The sequence below is a fragment of the Mustela lutreola genome, chromosome 9, assembly GCF_030435805.1.
Source record: "Mustela lutreola isolate mMusLut2 chromosome 9, mMusLut2.pri, whole genome shotgun sequence".
NCBI classification, from domain to species: domain Eukaryota; kingdom Metazoa; phylum Chordata; class Mammalia; order Carnivora; family Mustelidae; genus Mustela; species Mustela lutreola.
Window position 1 is genome coordinate 119,356,674 of NC_081298.1, and position 25,447 is coordinate 119,382,120.

The following is a 25,447-nucleotide window of genomic DNA, read 5'->3' on the forward strand; positions in this document are numbered from 1 at the left end:
CTGAGAACTTAATACTAACAGTATGCATATTTTCAGCCTAAGTTGGCATACTTCTACCACCCGTTGGGAGAAATACGAACGTAGCGTTTGGCAAACGAGGATGCCGTTACTTGGAGAGCTGAGGACGGCTTCCCACCCGCTCTTCGGGCTGCCCGCCACCGCCTTGGTGCAGAAAGCGCGAACTGCAGGAGCACATGTGCTTCCTGGAGAGCAGAGCGGACCCCACGTGCCAGCAGGCCCCTCTCACTTCCACAGAGGCTTTCCCACTCTGTTTCTAGGAAACGATGCTCGCTTCTTTCCCCCACCAACCTCTGAGACTTCCTAGAATTCACTGTACTATAAAGGGATATTTTTTCCCTCAACTACTTATCTTGATTTGTGACCAGTCTGCAATGTCATCAGACGCAGGGAAAAGAGTCCAGTGGCACCTCTCTGGCTGTTGAGTCAGAGGCCTGAGATGGGCTCTTACGGTGTGACTAATTAAGGAGGAAGGCATCCTGGAAAGGGAGTTTAGTCCTGATTCACCCAATGGGCCCCCTCTCTGGATTTTTGCAGAGGAAAGTTGAATCAGTGAACACATTTGAGGAGTCAATATAACAAATATTTACCAGGCCCCCAGGAGCAGAAGAGGAAACCACGGGAACAATCTCTGCTTTCAAGAACGTATGATTTAGCCGAGTGGTTCTCAAAGTGTGGCCCAGGAACACCCCCACGACGTCCCTGAAACACTCTTAGGGTCCATGAGCTCAAAATTATTTTCTCAGATATAATAAGGCATGATTTGCTTTTTCCCCTTTCATTCTTTCATGACTTATAGTGAAATATTCCAAAATGACAGGCTGAATGCAGAAGCAGATTTAAGGCTCTAGCTCTCTTAAATTAAGCCAGGTATTAACAAGATTAACAAAAATGCATAGGAATGCCATTGTTTCTCACTAATTTTTTTAAAATAGAGTTATTTTTCATAAAACATGCTATTTGTATAAACATCAATGAATTTCTTATTGGCATTTTTAAATGATTGGTAATCTTTTAAAAATTTCATCTATATATAATAATTTCAACTAATATAATAATTATCCACCAATATGACTTATGTAATAAATCAAAGCTCTTTGGGGTCTTCAGTGAATTTTAAGAGTAAAAATAAGTCCTAACAACAAAAAGTTGAGAAACACAACGAATTTCAGTCATGAAGGAGCTAAATGCCTCTTTATCAGTCAAGTACTCAATGCTATTATCGAAAATCTGAGTACCAAATGTTACCATCTTTGGAGAACATATACATCCATGCCTCTCCTCCTCAATGGTCCCTCCCCACAGACTCCTCCGCAGACTGCAGGCCGTTTTGTTCTGGCAAGAACAAAATGTCTGGTCCTGTCCCCTTGATTGAATGCGCTTCACTTTGCTGATAGCATAACTATATTCCCTTTGACGACGTAAGCTAGTTTTAAAAGAAAACCTACGCATAACTCTTTCGTAGATTTTTGTTTTGTAGCTTTTTCATATGCTATCATATAATTTGCTCACATTTTTAAGCATATTATTAAGAGATGAACTACTTTGGCTCCAGAAGCTACAGTCATTTCTTAAATTCTATCAAATGTATTTTCTCTCAAAAGCAACCAAGAAAAAGTACCTCATTCTCTACATACTCTGACTCCATTATCCTGAGGCATATTAAAGCCAGACATAGATTCGGGAACCGTCAAACAAGGTGAAGACTTTTAGCCTCCATGCATCAGGAGACTGGGGTATACTTTACATTTGAACAGCACGTTCTAGAAACACTGGCTGTACCTCCCCAGTTGGAAATCTATGTCTGTCACTGCAAAAGTATAAATAAAAAATAGATGCACATTTGGAAGCTCCGAGGTTCCAGCTGAAACTGAGGTTTCCTTCTTAAACGTGCAGCTGTGGGCTCCACTGAGCGCCGCCACTGCCGGCAGCCTGCCTGGTGACCTCTGAGCGACCAGGCTGGGGGGAAGCAAGGGGAGATGCAGCCACCTGAAGCCACAGCAACCTGGAAAAGCAGGAAACTAACAGCTGATCCCACAAAGGAGTAAAGGAACTCTCCCTAGTGAGGGCAGCTGAGTCCAGGGCAGGCGCCCAAGTCCCCGCGGTGGCCTGAGCAGGAAGCAATGCTGCTGCCGGTAACACAGGACTGCCTCCCGTCCTGCCGGGGAAAGGACCGCACGGTGACATCTAAAGGGTCACAGGAAATACAACAAAACCGGCTGAGAGAGATGTCGGAGAACATTCCTCCACTGGGGCTCCGGCTGCCATCAATCCCACCCCCCAGGCGGGAATCACAGCCCTGTCCTCCCTCCCCGCTCTTCGCGGGGCCAACCTGAAATTCTCCAGCCCTCACCGACTTCCCTTCCCCGGGCTTTCTTCAAACAGCTCGTCCCAGGGCTTCCCAGGCCTCTGACACTGAGGTCCTGGGACACTTCTCAGATCCCCGAGGCCCCTGGTAAGCTCTCCCCGGTGCCCCCTCCCCTGGACGCCTACCCAGGTCCCTCCAGAGCCCTGAGCTTCCCCCTGCCCCTCTGGCTGCCCCTTCCGAGAGGTGCCCCTTTCTGGGCTAAGCTCTCATACACCAGTGCCCTCCGGGTTCTGTCCTCCGTTTTTCTCAGGCACACTCTCTGGACAGTCCCACGCCGCCGTCTTTCCCGTCTGCTGTCACGAATGTACAGCTCCCTTTGCCAAGAGAAGGAATGGGCTGAGAACCGAGCCCAGCACTGGGGGAGGGCTCTGGTCACGTCAGCCAGCTTTACTGCAACAAACGACCCTCCTGAGTGTCACTTGGGTGTTCAGTGGCCTCTTGGCCATCTGCACCTGAATCCTGCTGAGACTGCCCACATCCAGACCTGAACTCATCTTCCTTTCTGCCACCAGAAATAACGGGGTTTGTTTGTTTGTTTTAAGTCCTATTCCTCTTCTGGATCTCTCTCGTTCCTGGATCCAATCGTTCAAAACCCAGGAGCCAGATGCTACAGGCAGCAGCGACTTGGAGTGAGCGCCCCCTCCCCTGGTGACCCGACATGCTGGCAGAAGAGCCCCAAGAGCTGCGGGGGTAGAACCCGTAACCCCGCGAGGGCGCTGACGGTGCGCGCAGCCCAGAGCTACAACTCCAACTTTCATTCCAGATGTCAAAGCAAAGCTTTCAGAGGAGGTGACGTCTAAGCTGCGGCGTGAAGTCAACACCCTCCCTGACGAGCTACAAAGAACAGTGGACAGGAGAGCCTCTCAGGGAACAAGACCCAAAGTGGCCAAACGGGCCAGCCCCGGCGTTCATTCCACAGCCAGTGCGCGGGGGCCCTGCTGGTTTCCCCGAGCAGGACAGGAACAGTAGCTCCCGAGTAGCTCGATCTCCCCTCCTTCCCATCAGCAGCTTTCACTGCAGCTCCGGCCGCGTGGGCAGAGGTGCTAACAGGGCAGGCTGCTCCGGAGCAGAGCGGACTGGCAGGTATCCCCCCAGAGATGCTGGGCCTGAGGCTTGATGCAGTTGCTGTTAACCAGACCTGTGTATCTCCGTGTGGGGAGGGGACACATGGGTTCCACCTACGTTTGCCCAAGTCGGGAATCAGCGGCCCACCCTTCACCCTCTCTTCCCTGCTGCCCAACCAATATGTTCCACCTCCTTCCTATCTCTGAAAGTCAAGCATTTTCCCAGCCCTGTTGTAACTGTGTGGCTCGTTGCTTACCCGAGTAAGTGCACCAGCCTTCCTGACCCCCCCTTCCAATGAGCTCTCCTTGAAACACTGAAGTTATCCTGCCAAAAGACAAATCTGAACAGGGAATGATCCACTTAAAACCTCTTTTTGGTTTCCTTCCGCCTTCTACTTTGCTATTTCCACACCCTCTTCTGAGTGACTTTCTCTCTTGCCTTCAGCTTTCTCTCTCAACTTCTAGGCTTAGTGAACCACCTTCGGGGCCCCAGATGTGCCTGTCACCTCCAGATGGTTGCCTCCACCATGCCCTCTGCCTGGTATGCCTGTCCCTTCTTCTTCTTGTCCTCCAGATTCAACTCAGCCTTTCCCAGACCCCTGAACCAAAGCAGGGGTAAGAGTCATTTATCCACACCTCCATCACGAGATGGGGCCAGGCACAGAACACACCAAGAGCATGGCAGCTGCTCTGAATACAGCAGTTATCACCGCACACCTCGGCCTCTCAGCCTTGACAGTACTGACGTGTGGAGTCAGGGAGCAGTCCTTTGTCGCGGGGGCAGTCCTGTGCAGGGCGGCATGTTGAATGGCATCATTGGCCTCTACTCAGAATGCTGGTAGCACTGCCCCTCACCTCATCTGCTTGTGACAAGGACAAGTGTGCTTGGACACTGCCTAAAATCGTACAGGGAGGCAACCTGGCCTGGCTGAGAATCACTGCAAAAAGCACACTGCGCGGTTTGTCAGCGGGACCCCCCGCGCACCCGCAGCACGCCCCCACGCGCTGGGGTTCACTCTGCATCCTTACTACTTGTGCCTGGCACAGAACTGGAGATCAGTACATGCTTGTCTCATAGTAGTAAGAGAAAAGATAATCCAGACTTTTTTCAAAGTGGGGGTGAGGCACAATATCTACAGAAAACAGCAGAGAAAGAAAAAAAGTTTGGGTTAATTTTTTTTTTTTTTTGGGAGAGAGAGCTGAGGCAGGGCTGGGGAGCAAATAAGAGGGAGAGAGAATCTCAAGCAGGCTCCACGCCCAGCACAGAGCATGACAAGGGGCTCAACCTTGCGACCCTGAGATCATGACGTAAGCCAAAATCAAGAGGAGGACACTTAACCAACTGAGCCACCCAGGTGCCCCAGGTTGGGTTAATTTTTAATAAATTCAGTTAAGTTCTCACCATCGTTAAGGGCAGAAATAATGTCAGATACTTCTTCCCGTTACCAACAAAGCACAACCCATCCTCAGCACGCAGGAGGCATCTGATGGACAGTCACTGGCTTAAGTATCAATTATTACCCATACCAGGGAAATACTTTCAGATTTACGGATGGAACTAGGAACCACACCTTAGTCACAAGTATTTGCAATCAGAAAATTTTCTAAGAGTCAACTGGGATAGAAAAATACTGAACTAGAAAGCAGGGCTCAGAGGTGTCTCCCAGGCTTGCCACTGATATCTGCCTGGAGGGCAGTTACTAAACCCAGAGACGCTTGTATCCACACCAGTGAAATAGGTGATTAAATGTTATCATTTGTAAAGGTCTCTTATTTATAAATCGTGTCAATCTATGAATTATCTCAACCAAGATGACCCATGGTTTCTTTAAGATGGCAAATCAAAACACACACATACTCAAGAGTACAGGACTGCAAGGTCACTTAAGGTTAGAATGTGAGTGCTCTAGAAGGAAAAAATGCATGGCCAAATGACACATTCAGAGTTATCTACTCCAATGGCATTTATATGTCTGCTAAGCCACGGCTGAACATCTCTAAGACCAGAGCCCAAGAGTCTTACAGCCTAGGGTAACCATACCATGAAGAGACAAATTTTTTCTCTTGACTTCTTGTAGGAGAGAATTTTTTTTTTTAAGTGCTTAAAAGCAAAAATAATCTGAAGGCAAACAGAAGAAAGATGACATGACAAGATACAAAGTTATTTGTCAAAGAAGTCAACAACGGAGTTCTGAAAAAGTCTACCGAAGAACCTGGTCTAGGAAGTCAGTGTGAGATTAATAAAGTAAGATAAATAATCTTGCTGACAAGGTTTGTAAAACAATGGAGTGACTAAGAAATACAGAACCCCTAGGATAACAAAAAAGTAGCAAGCAGAAGATCGATGAGCTGGAAGGATCAAGGAATGGAAAGACCAGGCCAGAGGACAAGGAAAAGAGCTCCAGAGAGCACACAACAGATGGGTTCACAACTGCCCTATAAATTCCAGAAAACAATACACCCTTTTGGAAGGCAAAATGAACTTTAAAAAGATAAAACCTCAGAGGCAGATTAAACTTACTTTTTAGTAAACTTCACCTCATTTAGAAACACTACATTTATAATCTTGAGAGCGGACGTGGTGTGATTAGGTGCTTAGGGTACTACACGGGGCCAGAGGGAGGGTTTTGTCTATGCTTCAATTTAACGGGGAGGGCAGGGGGAGGAAGAGAAGGAGAGAAGCGTTTCTTTGTTGAATATTTCTCATGGTAAAAGTACCACAGGCACGTCACAGCACTTTCAGAAATCTCGCAGTTAGGAATGCGCAATGAAATAAAGGATATTAAGGATTTCTAACTTTAATTTAGCTTAATTAAAATAAACAACTGCGGGGCACCTGGATGGCTCAGTCGTGAAGCAGCTGCTTTCTGCTCGAATCATGAGCCCCGGGTCCGGAGAACAAGCCCTGCACCGGGCTCCCAGCTGGGCGGGAAGTCTGCTTCTCCTTCTCCCACTCCCCCTGCTTGTGTTCCCTCTCTTGTTGTGTCTCTGTCAAATAAATAAAATCTTAAAAAATCAATAAATGAATGAACGAATGAATGAATACATAATAAATAAATAAACAAACAAAACAACTGCAATATTAAATATGTCAGAAAACCTAATCCTTCCTCCATTTAATCTACCATTTCTAAATTCGAAGGATCGAAACGTTCAAATGCAAAGTGAAGAGCTAGCAAAGATTCTGGGGATCTAAAATTTTGTGATCTATCCATCTGTTTTTCACCATATCTTTACAAAGGAGTTAGCAGCTCTGAAAAATGTCCTTCTCAGAATGGAATTTTTGATATGAGCCCATTTATATAAGCAGGAAAATGATTAAGCACAACAGTACTTATTTTATTGTTTCCCTCACTGCTGACAAAGTGCCAAGTAACAGTAAGGATGAGGGGAAGTTTACTCAGTCCTGGGCTCCATTCACATGCTTTACAAGGAGAATACTCACAGCTACCTCATGACCATTTCCTTCCCTGGCGTGAGTAGTATTGAGGCTCCAAATCAGTCATTCTCTGGAATCTTTTCCCATACAAAACCAGGAACAAAGTATAAACAAGATACAGAAGATTAAAAACAAAAACTGGAAAAATCTGAAAGAGGGAAAGGAGCCAAGATCTCCAGGCCCACAGACAAAACGCCTACACGTCTGACCAGGAGAAAGGCAGAGCCAAGGGTCCCTTGCACACACCTCTGTCTTACGTGCTCGAGCCAGTGTGGACAGGTGCTGTGCACTGAGGCCTCTGCTGAGCTTCTGTCTACCCATTTATGAAATGGCAGGAATATTAATAAAACCTATAGGGTTGCTGTGAGGATTAAATGAAGCAGTCCATGGGAATCACTTAGCAAAGAGTTCAGCAAATACAGAAATCCAAAAATATCCAAAAATATTCCTAACATTCCTCTAGAAAGGCTAGAAGAACATTTGGGACGTAGCTCCCAAAAAGAAGTAACTACATCTTTCCACTTTTCTCCAGAACAAGTAATGAGTCATTTTAGTTCTCCTCATATAAATAAGATGGCAACTGAGAAATAATACACTCCTGACTATATTCTCTAGCCTAAGGAGCTTTAGACAACATGAAGAAGACACTAAATACACAACTCAGCCAAAAAACTTGAACTGAAAACAAGTAACACTTGAAGGTTATTCAAGGTCTTTCTGAACAAGAAAAAGAGCTAGAAAACACTGTGTAAATCGAAAAGCAACAAGAATCAGATACAGAGAGGTGATTTGTTATTTCTCTTCTGGAGTCCTAAACTTATCAAATCATTCTCTGCACAGCATATTCACCAGCTTAACTTATTTCACAGAAAGCAGGATCCAACACAGGGAAGGGAAAAACTAACCAGGAGGCCAGACTTTTCTGAAAAATTCAGAAAATTCAGACATTTCCTGCTATCAGACTTTTCTCTTAGCCTTATCTGACACCCAATGGCACAGATCTCTAAGGATCAGGAAATCTTTTAAAAATCCCAAATTCAAAGCTCAGTGTCAGAAAAAAGGTTAGGAAAAGCAATTAAGAAATGCTTTTCATCTATTTCCCGACTCGTATCCTAATTTATGCTCTGACTCCATTAATATTCTTTATACTCGAGAGGTTCAAAAGAAAGTGAAATTCAAACATAATTATGGTTCCTTATAAATTATATCATTTGCAATAGTTTGCATGACACAATTTTCAAATATTGACTTACAGAACAATAGTTTTAATTTTTAAATTCTTAAAATAATTGAAACATAAAACACAAGAAAAATAGAACAGAAAGCAATAAATGTTAAAAAAAAATTACAAAGCATTATATTTAAATAAGTAAGGTATTACCTAAGATATAAAATTTGAATCTGTTTATTTTGACACTTCTTCAAATCAAATACTTTTAATGTGAACTATAAAGCAGTTACAAATGCAGATTCTACCAAAAACTAGTTTCTGCATAAAAAAAAGCAGATCCAAGTAAATTAGAAGATAGGAGTTATACCAAAGCAGATAAATAGTTGAGTATGTTTTGAATATTAAGCTACTTATTTTGGAATTTGCTCTCAGAACAGAAAGATGTGGTATGAAGATTTTCAAGGTTAGAAGTTAAACGGAATAGTGTCTATCTATTTTTTTTATTTGAAGATCTTTGTAAATTTTTATGTAATTTAATATTAATGTGGTAATTAAGTGTTGGCAAACACTTTCAAACCTACTAAAATTAGAGTAAAATAATTAACCCTGGCAATTTTATGAATTATTTCCTGATACTTACGAATACTCTCAGTATATAATATGACTACAGTTTGCTGGCATATTGTGGCTTTTATGTGAATTTGTGTTATATTAACAAACAATAAACACACCTCTCCAAGGCATAAAGAGTCAAGAACAGACTCCTGATTTGATTTTTAACTGCTGGGTCATGAAAGCTCACTATTACCAGTCTGTCACCAAAAGAAAAATGTAGAAAACAAATAGTAGATAATGGTAAACAAAAACTGGTGGTGACACAATTCTCTAGGCAATACTATCTTTCATAAAATAAACCTGCATTACATCTAAACTAATTCATAATTCATAGGTATGAACTATTAAAACAATAAAATTACACATCCAAGTTTCTCTCTACCCTACAATGACTTTCCATTCTATGGCCTTAACACTAATTTTTAGAAATGCCTATTACAATAAAGAAAAATATGAAGGATTGTAAGAAACTACTATAAAAAAGTATATGCCAACAAATTGGAAAATCTTGATGAGGTGGATTAATTCCTAGAAACAGACTGTCTTCCAAAACTGAATCAGGAAGAAAAAGAAAATCTGAACAGACTGATTACTAGGAACAAAATTAAATCTGTAATCAAAAACCCTAAACAAACAAAAGTCCATGACCAGATGAATTTATAGGCAAACTGTACCAAATATTAAGAGTTGATACCTATTCTCTTCAAACAACTCCAAAAACCTGAAGAGGAAGGAAAGCTTCCAAATTCATTCTGTGAGGCAAACATTATTACTCAAAACAAAACCAAAGACATTACAAAAAAAGAAAACTACAGGCAATATCCCTAATGAGCATATTTGCAAAAATCCTCAACACAGTATTAGCAAACCAAATTCAACAATACACTGAAAGAATCATTCACCTCGATAAAGTGGGATTTATTCCATGGATGCAAGGATGGTTCAATATCTACAAATCAATCAATGTGATACATCACATTAACAAAATGAAAGATAAAAACCATATGATCATTTCATTAGATGCAGGAAAAAACATTTGACAAAATTCAACATCTGCTTATGATAAAAACTCTCAATAAAGTGAGGTTGGAAGGAATATACCTCAAGATAATAAAGGCCTTATGACAAACCCACAGCTCACATAACACTCAATGAGAAAAAGCTTTTAGGAACATGACAAGGTCCCTCTCCCCTAGAAATCAAGAGCAATCAGAAATAAAAGGCATAAAGAAGAAAAAAGTTAAACTGTCACTATTTGCAGATGACATGTTACTAATAATAGAAAATCCAAAAGATTCTACATAATACCAAAACTAATAAATGAGTGCAGTAACATTGCAGAATACAAAATTAATATACAGAAACCTGTTGTGTTTCTATACACTAATAACAAAGTAGCAGAAAGAGAAATTAAGAAAACAATCCAATTTATAGTTGCACCAAAAGAAAAAAGAAGAAAATGATTACCTAGGGATAAACTTAACCAAGGAGGTGAAAGGCCTGTACTCTGAGAACTTTTATAGAATTCTGATGAAATAAACTGAAGGCACCACAAATGGAAAGATATACCATGCTAATGGACTGCAAGAACAGTTGCTAAATATTGCTAAAATGTTCACACTACCCAAAGCAATCTACAGATTCAACACAATCCCTGTCAAAATACCAATATTATTTTTCATAGAACTCGAACAAGTAATCCTAAAATTTGTACAGAATCACCAAAGATCCAAATGGTCAAAGCAATCTTGAGAAAGAACAAAGCTGGAGGTATCACAATCCCAGACTTCAAGATATACCACAAAACTGTAGTAATCAAATAGTATGATACTGGCATAAAAATGGTCCCACCGAACAGCAGAACAGAACAGAAAGCCCAGAAATAAACCTAAGCTTATATGGTGAATTAATCTACAACAAAAGAGATAAGAATATACAATGGGGAAAAGACAATCTTTTCAATAAATGGTGCTGGGAAAACTGGACAGCTACATGCAAAAGAATGAAATTAGACCATTTTTTGATACCACATACAAAAATAGATTCAAAATGGATTAAAGACCTAAATGTGAGGGCCGCCTGGGTGACTCAGTTGGTTAAGCATCAGCCTTCAGGTGAGGTCATAATCTCAGGGTCCTGTGATACAGCCCAGCATTGGGCTCCCTGCTCAGTGGGGAGTCTGATCCCCCTCGCCCTCTCCCCGGCCCCTGCTCATGCTATCACACACTCTCTCTCTCTCTCTCAAATAAATAAAATCTTTAAAAAAAAGAAAGACCTAAATGTGAGACCTGAAACCATAAAATTCCTTAAAGAAAACAAAGGCAGTAATCTCTTGGACATCAGCCTTAACAACATTTTTCTATACATGTGGCCTTGGGCAGGGAAACAAAAGCAAAAACCACCACCAACCAGGACTACACACAGAGAAGATATTTGCAAAGGACATATTCTGATAGGGGGTTAGTATCAAAATATATAACTTATACAACTCAATACCAATTAACCAATAAAACCAATAACCAATTAACCAATAAGATAAATAAATTAAAAATGGGCAGAGGACCTGAATAAATATATTTCCAAAGAAGACATACAGGAGGCCAACAGAAATATGAAAAGATGTTCAACATCACTAACCATCAGGGAAATAACAAATTGAAACCCTAATGAGATATCATCTCATACTTGTCAGAGCAACTAGTATCAAAAAAAAAAAAAAAAAAAGTAACAAGTGTTGGTGAGGATGTGGAGAAAAGGGAATCCCCATGCACTGTTAGTGGGAATGTAAACTGATGCAACCACTGTGGAAAACAACATGGAGACTCCTCAAAAAATGAAAAATAGAAAAACCATACGATCTACTACTGGATATTTACCCAAGGAAAACAAAAACACCAATTCAAAAAGGTATATGTACCCCTTATATTTGCTGCAGCATTATTTACAATAGTCAAAATATGCCCATCAAAAGATAAATGGATAAAGAAGATGTGGTGAAATAGTACTCAGCCACAAAAAAGAATGAATTCTTAATATTTGCATCAACATGGATGGACCTAAAGGGTATCATGCTAAGTGAATAAGTCATACAAATACCACAGGACTTCACTTACATGTGGAATCTAAAAAATCAATGAACAAATAAACAAACCAACACCAGAAACAGACCCATCAACACAGAGTACAAGCTGGTGGTTGCCGGAGGAAGAGAGGTACAGGCTTCTAGTTTTGGAATGAGGAAGTCACAGGATGAAAGGAGCAACATGGGGAATACAGTCTGTATTATTGTAACCCGGTTGTATGGTGACAGAGGCAGCTACACTTGCAATGAGCACAGCATAATGTACAGACTTGCCAAATCATTGTGCTGCACACCTGAAACCAATGTAACATTGTATGTCAACTATCAGAAAAAAAAAGAGAAAAAGAAACCTGCAGAGAAATGCTATCAAATGTAACCAACAAATTACTGTTGAAAATGTGTTGATATTTATACTCACATAGATAGGGCAGACTTGATCCTCTTGAGTACCACTACTTAGAAAAAGAGGTGGAGGGGGATGAGCTCCTTTTCTACTTCTCCTCTACCTTCCTCAGACTACTGTTTATTACTGTCTATAAATAGTGTACCCGGGGATGCCTGGGTGGCTCAGTTGGTTGAGCAGCTGCCTTCGGCTCAGGTCATGATCCCAGTGTCCTGGGATCGAGTCCCACATCGAGCTCCTTGCTCCGCAGGGAGCCTGCTTCTCCCTCTGACTCTGCCTGTGCTCGCTCTCGCTCGCTCTCTCTCTGACAAATAAATAAAGAAAATCTTTAAAAAAAAAAAAAAAATAGTGTACCCGGAAGGCTGCCAACATTTTTAAGTTTTTCATTTGGCCCCAAATCTAGAGTCAACTGATCTACCTGCTAGCTATCTTCACGTAGCTACTGGGAATCTGACACAAAAAGCACAAAGGTCGGGGCATACTCTCTCTCTCTCTCAAATAAATAAATAAAATCTTAAAGAGAAAAAAAAAACACAAAGGTCTATTGCTAGGCAGAGGGGCTTAGGCAAGTGGCTTGGAGATGGAATGGCCAAGGGATCACCATCTACAGCCACAACTAAGGCTGCTGACTGGGGCCCTGAAGAAAGGAACAATTCAATACACTCTTAGATAAAACAAGGCTACATTTTAAAATAAATTTTAGTCAAAATATAGTGATCTTTTTATACTAATTCACTTTAACTGGGGTTTGCATATATTTTTTCTTCTAGTTTTTTAATTTTATTACATTTTGTCTAAATCAGGGGTTGGCAAACTTTTCCTATAAGGGGCCAGAGAGTTAATATTTTAGTTTGGAGTCTACTCAGTCTATCACAACTATTCAGTTCTGTCCTTGTAACACCAAAGCCACTGACCATCTGGAAATGAATGGACATGGCTATGTTCCAATAAAACTTTATTTATAAAACAGGCAGAGGGCCAATTTGGCCCTCAGGCAGTAGTTTGCTTTGCCAATCCTCCGTCTAAGTCATCTTAGCAAATGTGAAATTTTAAAATTCCAAATTAAAAAGGGAAGAAAAAAGCTAGTTTTGTTCATTTTAAACAAAAGCCCCAAATTCAAGTAGTTGTGTCAGAATAGATCCTTCTAAACTAGGAGCTGGCAAAAATTAGAATAACTTCAGAGCAATCTAATAAGAGCTATCCAAACGAAAACACACTTCTCTTAAAGTCAGCTTTGACGAAGTTTAAATGAAAAACTATTAGTGGGGCATTTTTGCATGTAAAAGAGAAACAGAATAGATTTGACTATTTATCACAGTATGAGCTAAGTGAGTCATAAACAGAGCAGTGCATCTGTGAAAAATATATATATATAAGAAAGAGTATCACAAGGCTGGCTGTCCCCATCTTTAAGCAGTTACCGCCCTAGCCCCCCCCCAAAGCAACAGGGCAATTTTTTTTTTTTTCACAACAGAGTTTTCAAAATAAACTTCTTCAGGTTAGATTGAAGCAACTATTCATTTTTGCTAAGTCCAAACATGAGAACTCTCTCTTGAAAGCTCAGTGATTGTGGCAAACAGAAAAGATACTACGGATTCCTACCTTCTCAACTCTGGACTTAGAAAACACAATCTTACATGTAACTTTTAATTTGAAAACATTATTTTAAGGATCCTAAAGGAGGAAGTATGTCCATTTCATCCATACACTGATGTATGATGTCAGGAAAGTAAACACTCACGTCTTTACAACTTCAGATATTTCTAGGTGCCAACCACTGCTAAATTAAAACATAAGTGGTATACTTTGACTTGTTCTTATACTCATGTGAACTGCCACTGAAATCCAATGGTCTGTGAATCTATACAACATAAACATTAGACTGGCAACAACAACAACAACAAAAAATCCTTGATAGAACAACAATTCAAATAGGACAAATCCAAATCCTTTGGGATTCTATCTCCTTTATAGCGAAGTTTCAATTCAACAAACAGGCATTAAGTGATGTGCAAAAAACCAAAAATTAGCTGAGATGCTGAACAATGAAACAATGTGAATGAGCTTCCCAGGTAAGATTTAATCCAATGATAACAACAGAGCATGATACTATGAGATCAGAAGTATATGTACCCTCCTAAATAAATACAGAAAACATCTCAAACGTGACTTAATAGGCAACTCACAAAAGAATACAGAAGGCAACAGATCAAACCACTGTTTGCCTTTCAGATCAGTATATATCAGAAGGCTAACAATACCCATTGTTGGCTGGAGGTGTGGGAAATGGCCGCTCACTTATGCTATTATTGGGTATCATTTGGGTAGAACTATATAAAAAGATGGTTGTTTAAATCCCTCCAGAAACTAAATATCCTTTGACTTAGAAATTCCACTGATTTCAGTGAATGAATAGACTTTTCAACTAACCAAAAGAAAAATACATAAGAAATAAATTCAACTCTAGGAAAATGATAACTTTAGTTTGATCAATTTCAGAGACAAATAACTAGTAGGCAGTTGGATATATGGTAACTAGCATTTACTTAGGATGTATGCTACTCTTCCATACATTATTTCATTTAACCCTCCAAAAAATTCAAATCTCAAAGGGAGATGTACCCAGCAGCAGGAGCAGACCTCAAATATAGGTCTTAACCTAAAATTCTTCATCAACAGGTTCTTCAGCCTCTGAGGGCTTGGCACCTGACAGAAAGACCCTAAATAGAAATACAGATTTACAAGTTTATCTCTTTCATACACTTATTAGCAGAAATTTGTTAGTACCGAATGTTATACCTAAGGATATTAAGATAAAGCAACATTTCCCATCGTTAGTGATCCATGTCAAACAGATGCGAAAACAAAAAACTACAATATAGTATGACAGTGCCAACAGAAATAGTCAAGAGGTATAATACTAACCCCCAAAGAAGGAGAGAGTAGTCAATTCTGCATTGGATGACGAGTCATCAAGGAAGGTTCTAAGAAAGGAAGACAGTGCTTGTCCAGGATTGTGAAGGTCAAGTTAAAAAGAAAAAAAATCTCCAAACTGGACTGGGAAAAACAGGAACAGAGGGCCACTCCAGAAAAGGGAGGAGCATATATAAAACACCAAAACAGGACGCCTGGGTGGCTCAGTTGGTTGGACGACTGCCTTCGGCTCAGGTCATGATCCCGGAGTCCCGGGATCGAGTCCCGCATCGGGCTCCCCAGCTCCACGGGGAGTCTGCTTCTTCCTCTGACTTTCTCCTTGCTCATGCTCTCTCTCACTGTCTCTCTCTCAAATAAATAAATAAAATCTTTTAAATAAATAAATAAAACACCAAAACAACATGGTCAGTTCCAAAAAAAAAAAAAAAAAAAAAATGCATGCAAGTCACCATAGTGATTAATAGACAGTACCCATCAACCATTCCCAACTCCACTCCTACTGCTCTCTTTCTCCTGATGCTGAACAACAGAAAAAAGAGATAGAAAGTTTTCTGCTCTCTTGAGTCTCATTTCCCAAAGAGAGTATCTACTCCTCTGACCTCCCCTCCACACAGAGAACTAGAAAAAGAAAGGACAGCCTACGTTGCTCATAAGAAGGAGCAGTGACATGGTGACTGCTGTAACAGAAACAGATCCCCAAAAGCATTGTTATCAACTGCCTTACGCAGCATGTTATTTCTTGGTGGCATTTATTACTATCAGAAATTACATTGCCTACTCATTCTTTCTCTGTCCATTGCCTGTGCCCCTTATTAGAATATAAACTCCAGGGACGCCTGGGTGGCTCAGTTGGTTGGACGACTGCCTTCGGCTCAGGTCATGATCCTGGATTCCTGGGATCGAGTCCCGCATCGGGCTCCCAGCTCCATGGGGAGTCTGCTTCTCTCTCTGACCTTCTCCTCGCTCATGCTCTCTCTCACTGTCTCTCTCTCAAATAAATAAATAAAATATTTAAAAATAATAATAATAATAATAATAATAAAAGAATATAAACTCCAAGAGGCCACAGGCCTTTTCTGTTTTATTGGCCGCTGGATCTTCAGCAGTGCCCAGCACAAGGAAGGCATTCAGCAAGCACCTGCTGAGTGAATGTATGCTGCTTTACCCTATCCAACACGCAGCAGACTGTAAAAATAAAACACAGCAGGATAACATCTCACTTGTATAAGAAACTCAATACTTTAATATTTAATAGTATTCCCATGGCCTCAACACTGTCTAATGCTCTAAATAGCATCCCTAATGCCCCAATTCTTTTTTCACTACAGAAAAATGTTTGAAACAAAATATCTCCAAAATTAACACCTAACGAGTTTAACTCTGCTCTATTCCCATCCAGGTATTTCTTTACAGTGTTTTGGACCAAAGAGAAGAGCTAGCAAATATGGATAAAGCCTTAAACCAACTACAAATGAATGTTTTGTTTCAATGAAACATGTTTAAGAAAAAACAGAAGGAAGCTATTCCATGCTTAAGGAAAGAAAACCAAATCCTGCTAATAAAACAAAAATATCTAAGGGAAAAAGAAAAAAGTGACCAATGTTATTAGAAAACAGGTAATGCATGATAGCTCTAGGAAGGTCACCAATTTTTAGACATTTGTATCACTGCTGATAGCTAACTCAGAGAGAGAGGCCTTGCCCAAGCTGCATGTTACATAAAATGTCTAACAAGGTAACATCTTCCGCAATCTGTTTATCCAATTGGCGGTTTCCTTTTAGGGTTCTTTTGAGCCTCCTACCCCTCTTGTCAGAATCACAGATTTCAGGCTCCTTCTGTCACAGATGGGATGGTCTTTTTCCAGCTTATAGAGGGAACCAGTACTGCAAGGTTAGCAATGCCATTAGAAACCTGATTAGGGGTGCCTGGGTGGCTCAGTGGATTAAGCTGCTGCCTTCGGCTCAGGTCATGATCTCAGGGTCCTGGGATTGAGCCCTGCATCGGCTCTCTGCTCAGCAGGGAGCCTGTTTCCTCTTCTCTCTCTGCCTGACTCTCTGCCTACTTGTGATCTCTGTCAAATAAATAAATAAAATCTTAAAAAAAGAAAGAAAGAAAGAAAGAAAGAAACCTGATTAAATGGTACCTGGGTGGCTCAGTGGGTTAGGCCTCTGCCTTCAGCTCAGATCATGATCCCAGCCAGGGTCCTGGGACCTAGTCCCACATCGGGCTCTCTGCTTAACAGGGAGCCTGCTTCCTCCTCTCTCTCTGCCTGCCTCTCTGCCTACTTGTGATCTCTGTCAAATAAATAAATAAAATCTTTAGAAAAAAGAAATAATTTTTTTAAAAAAGAAACCTGATTAAAGGTTTAAAAAAGAAACCTGATTAAAGCACCTTAACAGGTCCAAATACTGTGAAAAAAATTGACTATTACTACAACTCTATTTCAAGACTCATAAAAGTTTGAGTGAGATCTAAATGTTGCCTTGCAAAATCCATTTCTCAATATAAATGCCATGTACAATTACACCATGAACCAACTCAAACACTTTTTATACGGGAGTTACAAAAAGAAGTCTTTAAACACCTCTCAGGATAAATTTATTTCCCCCAGCCAAGTGTTAACACTAATAAATGGAAGGTTTACGTGTAATTCTTAACAGCAGACAGAAATTACCAACAATGCTACAACTTTTCAACTAGGCATTTCGCTTAATCACACTTGAATAACAGGACAATTTAAAAAACAAAAAATAAGACATAGAAGTTTTGCTCTGGAAATTTAAAGCAAACTTCTAGAATTGTATATTCAAACAAATGTTTGGGTTTGGGGTTTTTTGGGTTTGGGGTTGTTTTTATTTTTTTTTCGCTCTTCCAGAGTAGTCCCTAGAAGCAACTAATGAACACCTCTGCAATCCATACTGCCATTTCTCAAAAATATTTTGTACCACATATCTGAGAACTTTTTCCAAGTCCGTTTATGAGCTATGTCCTCTCAGCAAACAAATGGACATTACACTAAGGAAAGGTCCATTTACTCCCAGGCTAAAAGCAGACAATGAATAGGCTAAATGGGGAGATTCTTTTCATTTGCATCAACTGCTCATTGGTGATCCAGCAACCTAGGACATCATTCTCTCCCCTGGGTTCCAGCAGAGTCTGGTTAATGAGAACCATTTCTCTGATAAGTATTCCTTAGAACAAATAAATTGAAACTAAATCAAAAACAGAACTTACATTATTACAAACCATAATGTCTAGTTTGTGGTCATTTGTATTACCATGTTATCTAAATTATGAATGAAAAAGGGGCACTCCTTTTAGAAAAATGGATCCCTTTGCCCAACAATTATACTCCAAAAAAATAAAATCAACATTTCTTCATAGACAAACAAAATGAAGGTGGCAATACAGGGCTCAACTGATCAAAGAAAAATAAAAACGCTCTAAAATCACGAAAGAAATGCATCTCATGTAATTAGTTAATGTTTATGATGGAGTTTAATCACACAAAATAGGACCACTTAAGCAAAGTGAAAAGATAGAAAACTAGAAATTTCATATAAAGAGTCAAAGATTCACATATTCTAAACTTTTCTTTCAGAAATGTCCTAATCTGCCAAATACTGGGCAAATGGCCGATATCACATCACTGCCTCTAATGCCGCCACGTTCCAGCTTCACTTGTAAATAGGGAGGAAGTTGATGACAAATCAGTCTGCGATTGAGGCTCAGCACACTTCAGCTACCTTTAAATGCACCCCTTTTCACTTTTTATTATACCAGTCATACAAGAGAAGCAAAAACAAGGAAATACCTCGTGTGAGCCCACCAGCCAAACCTGAGTAACCACTAGTAACACCTGGCGGTATTAAAGCGGCCGCCTTGAAGATCGCCTCCTTCCTTACTTCCCCCTACCCCGTTCCCTGCACGGACTTCCCTCCTAAACCTCTCTGTGCCGAGTTACCCATATAACCGTTACGTGCTGCCCAAGAAAACACCTTCCTGCAAGAGCTGAGCACCGGGTCTCCCTGCCCAGAGCCCCATCGGTGCTCTCCAGCACACACAGGCCCTGTCCGCCTGTGACCAGCCCGGGAGCTCTGGGGCCACCACGGGAGCAGCTCCCAGCGCAGGGGGACTCTCACTGAACACCACTTACTGTGCCGGGCATATGACTTCTCTCATTCTTCCCATTCTGGGAGCCGCCATTCTTGAGTTTCTTTTTCTTCTTGGCTGTTTCTTTGTGCTCCTTCTGTTTGTTCTGCACTTCAATGAGAGCGGAAATAAAGCTGTTCTTCACTTCCTTTTCAAACTCCAGTTCGTCTCGCAGGGCCAACTGCTGCACCAGCTCTTCGGAGAATTCCTTGATGGCCGTCTCAATTTCTTCCAGTAGTTCATTTAATTCAGATACTGAGAGCCTCTTTACTCCTGTGACCAAAAGCAGAGCACGGCAGGTACTAAGACAAAAAGCCTTTCAAGAGAGCGGCACGATGGGGTGTTTTAGGCCAAAAGAGCGAGGATCATATTCTAAACAATTAAACTGTGGGAGATCTTCTGGTCATCCTAAAGCTTCTGGTGGGGGCAGGACTGAGCAGAGGTAGGTGGGCAAACTTACTTCTCAAAAGGCTGAGAAGTAACAACATTCTTTACTTGCCTAACTAACTCGGCCGTCCCAGGAGCGGCACTCCAGTCGAGATGGAAAAAAGCTCGTACAAGGAAAAGCACACACACAAAAGCCGAAGGCGAGTACAGAAACTACCTGCTGACAAGAAACTGCACGCAGTTTAGCAGGGTTCTAGCACACTTCAGAAGACAGGAGTTGAACTGAAAAAAATTAAACCAAGTACATACTGGATCACATGTGCCCCGATGTGTGAATTTTTTTGAAGACTGGGAAGATGAAAGAAAAGACTAGTCCCTGAAACCCCCTTTCGGTTTTTCCTCAGCATGTGAGTGAGGCTCATGTGAGCGAGGCTAGGACATCACTGAAACACTCACCCCCACTACGTCAGGAAGTGCTTGTATTTGGGGATGGAGGTTCTTTAAAAACGTAAGTAAAAATCAGGTTGTTAGGCTGGGCCCTAATCCAGTATGAGTGCTGTCTTACAAAATGACCAGCCAAGGACAGACACACACAGAGAGGGAAGGCCGCATGAGGACGGGGAGAAGACAGCCACCTATAAGCTGAGGAGAAAGGCCCCAGAAGAAACCAAACCTGCTGACACCTTGATCTTGAACTTCCAGCCTCCAGACCTCTGAGACAATAAATTCCTGTTGTTTAAGACCGGGGCATACAGGACTTTGTTACAGCAGCCCAATCCGGCTAGTACAGGATTCAAAGGTGAACATGACAAAGTCCCTGAGCACTGATAAAAATACGCCCGCCCGAGCACTTTGCTGGAGGGCTGAAGAAGGGTGTGTACAATAGCCTGTACGAGTCTGAGCTTCCTGGAGATGGAGACACACAGGAAGTATGAAGAGCATGGACTTAAGGAGGGTGTCTTACTCTCTTCGTAACTGCTTGTGCTGGATCTCTGAAGAGTCTGGATTTCCTGGGACAGCATGGACAGCCGATCTGACTGGGTGGGCGTTTCATCATCTTCTGGGTCCGGAGATTCCTGCATCATTTCTTCAATTTCTTCAATAACCTTCCAAAAATATACATACCGCTGTTACTCAGAGACACTCAGCTAAACAACCTATCTGCACACGGTGCTCACTTGAAGCAACCAGAGCAGAAATGCACTAATTCTCCACTAACCAACAGTGTGCAGGAGGAGCTGGTATTCTGAATAAACAAAATTTTGATTTTAAGAGTGAGTGGTTAATAAAAAAAAAAAAATTTACAATATGCTAAGCACAAAATTAAAGAGTATGATTTAATGTCCCTCATGATACAGTAAGCCCTATCAGATCTTGCAATGTCTTAGAAATGGCACAAAAACACACGTATAATTTACTTCAGATGTGCTAGAGCCAGATTATAGTCAAAAGAAAGCAAATGACAGAAAATATACCATATGCCACATGCCTGTGCTCAGTTTAAAGGATTTCATCAAATTGACATAAAATTAAAAAAAGAAAGCAAAAAAATTGTTATATAAAGCAAAAAATAACCTCCACAGCAGCAAATTTTTCCATTAACAGCAGAAAAATATTTTCATGTATTAACTCATTGGAAGATTAAGAGATACTCAAAATTAACCGAAATATAGAAGCTAAAAGAGAAAAAGAGCTGCACAGAAGCAGGAAAATTTCAGAAATATCTGTCTTTCAACGATAATCTACTGTCGTGGGCAACACTGCTCGAATCTTACAATAGTTATCTTGTCCTGCTCCACATTTAAAAGTTCCAAAGGATACATTAGTCAGTGGGAACTTAGAATCAGAAAAACTACTCAACAGTTAAGAAAAAATAGATCTAAGAGTTTAAAAAAAAAAACTATTAGAAAAAAATGCAGGATGAATCAGCAGGCTTAAGAGGTAATGCTTGTACTGAGAAAAAGAAGAGTAAATCTGAAGGAGGTGGGGATTATGTTAATTAGTAAGAAGATTTTCTCAAACGGGCATTGTAAAAGAGCACAATGAAACCCTGGAGAAGAGGGCAGAGTCTGCTTGGCTAAGTCTTGGGAGCAGGAAGGCTTATGGCATTCAGGGAGATTACCGAGGAGACAATGAACCCTCAGGGTCGTGTTATTTCCCGGGGATATTACGCTCCACCTCCCACAGCCCTCCACCCCATTATCTGGCATTTTAAGCACCGCACTCTTTCCAGGCCTGAAATAATCCAGCCACAAATATGACGACGGAGCATCAAAATGGCGCACGTTTAATGGACTCCTCCCAACCTGGCCACAGCCTATCTCTTCAGTGACCTCACGTTTCCAGCCGAAAGCTTTACTCTGGGAGGGTTCGCAGTGAGAGCAGGGTTGGCGCGCGTTACTTCAGGAGTTTGACAACCCAACCCAAGTGGGAAGAGTATTCGGACACTGAGAAAGCCGACGCAAGTGGTTTAAATGAATACAGGGCTGACGTTATCAGAGCATTCCACAGGAATCACGCTCACTTCTTTCTGGGAGCACAATATGTACTAATAAGTGCTGATGATTTTTACACCGGCCTTTAGAGAAAGTAGGTAGTGTCCACACAGATACGGTATAGGTTGCCATGTCTTGTTAACTCTTGAAAAAGCACACAATTCACAGTATTTTTTCTGATTTCAGGTGAAGCACTAACCCTCCCTCGGTAACTTGCTGCACTGTTTCAACCAGGCCCGCGCTGGGAAAGTGCTTGTACTGAAAAATCTTCCCAACTAACATGATCCCATCTGCTTCACATTACATATACCTTCTTCTTCCTCTCCATGGAGGACGTAACTGATGAGCTTACCTACACAGAAAATGCAGGAAAAATAAGTAAATCCCAACAACCCAGCCCTTACTGCCCCAGGAAGAAACTGTTTTTCAGCTTGAGGTTTCCTTTTTCCCTCCTGGACGAAGGTCTCGTCTCTACCTGCTCTGCAGTGAAGAGCGGCTCTTCATTAACGCAGGAGACGATGATCGAATGCATATCCAGCTGTTCCCTCAGCTCCTCGTCATCTGATGCATCAAAGAGCAAACTGTCACTTATCTGAAAGCAAAATAACCCACTGTTAAAAGCAGGCCATTCTGATCACAACAAATTCGCAGTGTCTGGGTAAAGAAGTCTTCCCTGGAAAGGGAGAAATGATTATGACCGCTCCGTGCCAGGCAGCACTGAAGTCCTTTACTCCTCTCAGACACCAACGGGGGGAATGGAAAATAAACATGGAATTGCTGAGGTGCCGCATGCGTCCCCAATACGGACACAGGCTTAGCTGCTTCTCCCTGGGGAAGAGGGTCACTTATAGCGTTTGTTAGGAAGTCGTGGGGAATTACAGGAGACGGGGGAGGGAGGTAATAGGCGGGTTTAGCAGCAAATGTGATTTAGTTCACAATCTAATAGTAAGACTGGTGTATCTTAAAATTCCACAGATGACATAAAGTTAATTACTGCCAAACTAACTTCTAACATTCAGAATAAAAGATTGGGAATTGGTTCCCTGGCATTGTCCACAAGAGTCGAACTTTGCCGTACAGAGGAACCGCTCTTCTTCCAAAAATAAAATCTCTGTAGGTTCCAAGAGAATCTTTCAGTGCAATCGTGCTGGGGGTTCCCATTTGCCTCACTGCCATTTTCCACCCTGCTCTGGGCATCAGGGCGCTGAACTTTATGGACTAAATCAAAGGATGGCCTGGACTTCTGGCTTCCAGTGGGTTAAAAACCAGCGGCAGACACTAGCAGCAGACTGGAGGGTGGCAAGATGAGAGCTGGACCTTCGTTCCGCTGCCCCCCTCCTGGCCAGACTGCCAAAAAGCAGCAGAGCCTGTCAAGCAGACCTGTCCCCCTACAGCTATTCTCTGTGGGTTCTGGTAACTTCTCCTTTCCTTACCTCTTCATGCCCAGGGGTGCTACTACTGCTTACCGTTGCCCGCCCTGGGTTATCACACCATGCCTACCGAGCCGGTGTCCCTTAAGCTGCCCACACCAAAAATCATGACCATAAATTAAGTACTAGTCCTAATTGTAAAGCCTTATCTGGAAAATGCAGTAGGTAAAAATGGACAGGTGCTGCCTTTCAGAATGTCAGTCTGGGAAAGGAGCCACATCAGGGTTCTGAGGCTTGTCCTACCACATAATGCAAGTCCACGTTGTAACTCAGTGAAGCCAGACCTCCTTGGGCCTGTGTGTCTTCACTGCGCCATAGACTAGGAAAGGCCTGGACATGGTCTTCAGCGTATCATTCTGAACTTTCAGAACATTGTGAGAAAAAGAAGAATCTAAAAGCTTCCAGAGAGGAAAAAACCCATCACATGAAAAGGATCAAGAATCAAAATGTCTTTTAAACTCTCAACAGCAACAAACGAGGTGAAGAAAAAAATCAATGTTATTTCCATGTTTCAGTAAATTTCAGCCTAGAATCCTATCTTCAGCTAAAGTAACAATTAGTTGGGAGCTCAGAATAAACACATTTTCAGGCATTCAAGATCTCAAAGTATTCTACCTCATTCACCCTTTCTCAGAAAGCTACTGCAGAATAAGCTCCATTCAAACCAGAAGGAAAACCAGAAAGGAAGCAGACCTGGGACGTAATCCAAGAATGAAATGTGGGAATTCTTGTAATGATGGTGGAATAAAAGTTCTAGAATGATGGCTGTGAAGTTCACCTGGAGAGTAAAGAGCTCAGATGACAACTGGTACTGCATGGAGCATCGAGAAAAGGATAAGAGAAAGAGAGGCAGAGACATTAACAGGTTCTCCGATGCACATCACGTACTAAAACAAGTTTTATGACTCTGTTGAGGCTGAATTTATGAGGTAATGATAGCTTAAATGAACCACAAAAAGACAATGATTATTACCCTAAGAAAAAAAACAAATTACAAGAGGAAAGTCACTCATGATGTACGGAAATGGGTCAACTGTGAATATTTATATAGTCAATATAAATGATGAAGATTAATTTAACCAATTATTTTTATATAATTATATTGCGAAGACAAGGGAAGGGAAAGTTTCCATGAGGGTTATGGTGTTGAGGGACAGTGGGAGGACTGAGAGAGACCTAAACCCTCACCGATGAGTAGAAAGTACATGGATAAAGTCTAAAGTTGAAAAAAAAAAAAAAAATCAAGTAAAATGATGAAAGCATGTTCCCTGTCAGCAGAAACAGTTCAAGAAGCTAAAAGTGGCTGCCTCTGGTAAGCAGAAAGCAAGGAAGGGGTAAGGAGGGCAGAGGCTGCTTCTTCACGATAAGGTCTATACTAGGTCTAGTACTTTTAAACCAATGCAGTTATCTTTTTTTTTCTTTTCCAGCTATCAACTTTTTTTTTTTTTTTAAATATTTTATTTATTTATTTGTCAGAGAGAGAGAGAGTGAGAGCGAGCACAGACAGACAGAGTGGAAGGCAGAGGCAGAGGGAGAAGCAGGCTCCCTGCGGAGCAAGGAGCCCGATGTGGGACTCGATCCCAGGACGCTGGGATCATGACCTGAGCCGAAGGCAGCTGCTTAACCAACTGAGCCACCCAGGCGTCCCCAGCTATCAACTTTTAATAAGGAATGTGAAAGAGCAAGAGCTTAGGCTCTTGGTGAGAGAGGATGTTTGGCTTCAAGATTATAGAAGTGGGGATGAAAAGTGCCACAATCTAGTTACAAGGGTGTATGGAAGATGGGGAGTAGACCTAGCAATTATCTTCATGGATCCTTAAATTTCAACACTTCCCACAATCAATCTTCATTATAATTGGAAGACCATAGATTTATTCTTCCTTTTACAG

The 25,447-nt window shown here is 41.5% G+C and overlaps 1 protein-coding gene across 5 annotated transcripts in view; it reads right to left on the reverse strand.

Annotated features, from left to right (window-relative positions):
• FEZ2 (fasciculation and elongation protein zeta 2) overlaps positions 1-25,447 on the reverse strand; it is a 42,628-nt gene that overhangs the window by 9,107 nt on the left and 8,074 nt on the right. For all 5 annotated transcript variants that reach the window (XR_009357393.1, XR_009357394.1, XM_059188644.1 and 2 more), the window contains exons 3-5: positions 22,604-22,720; positions 20,598-20,739; positions 19,251-19,519 (exon numbers count right to left, since the gene is read on the reverse strand). Coding sequence is in view for 3 of the 5 variants with exons in the window: in XM_059188644.1 (XP_059044627.1) it covers positions 19,251-19,519; positions 20,598-20,739; positions 22,604-22,720 (528 nt within the window). In the remaining 2 variants the exon portion in view is untranslated. The remainder of the gene's footprint in view (positions 1-19,250; positions 19,520-20,597; positions 20,740-22,603; positions 22,721-25,447) is intronic.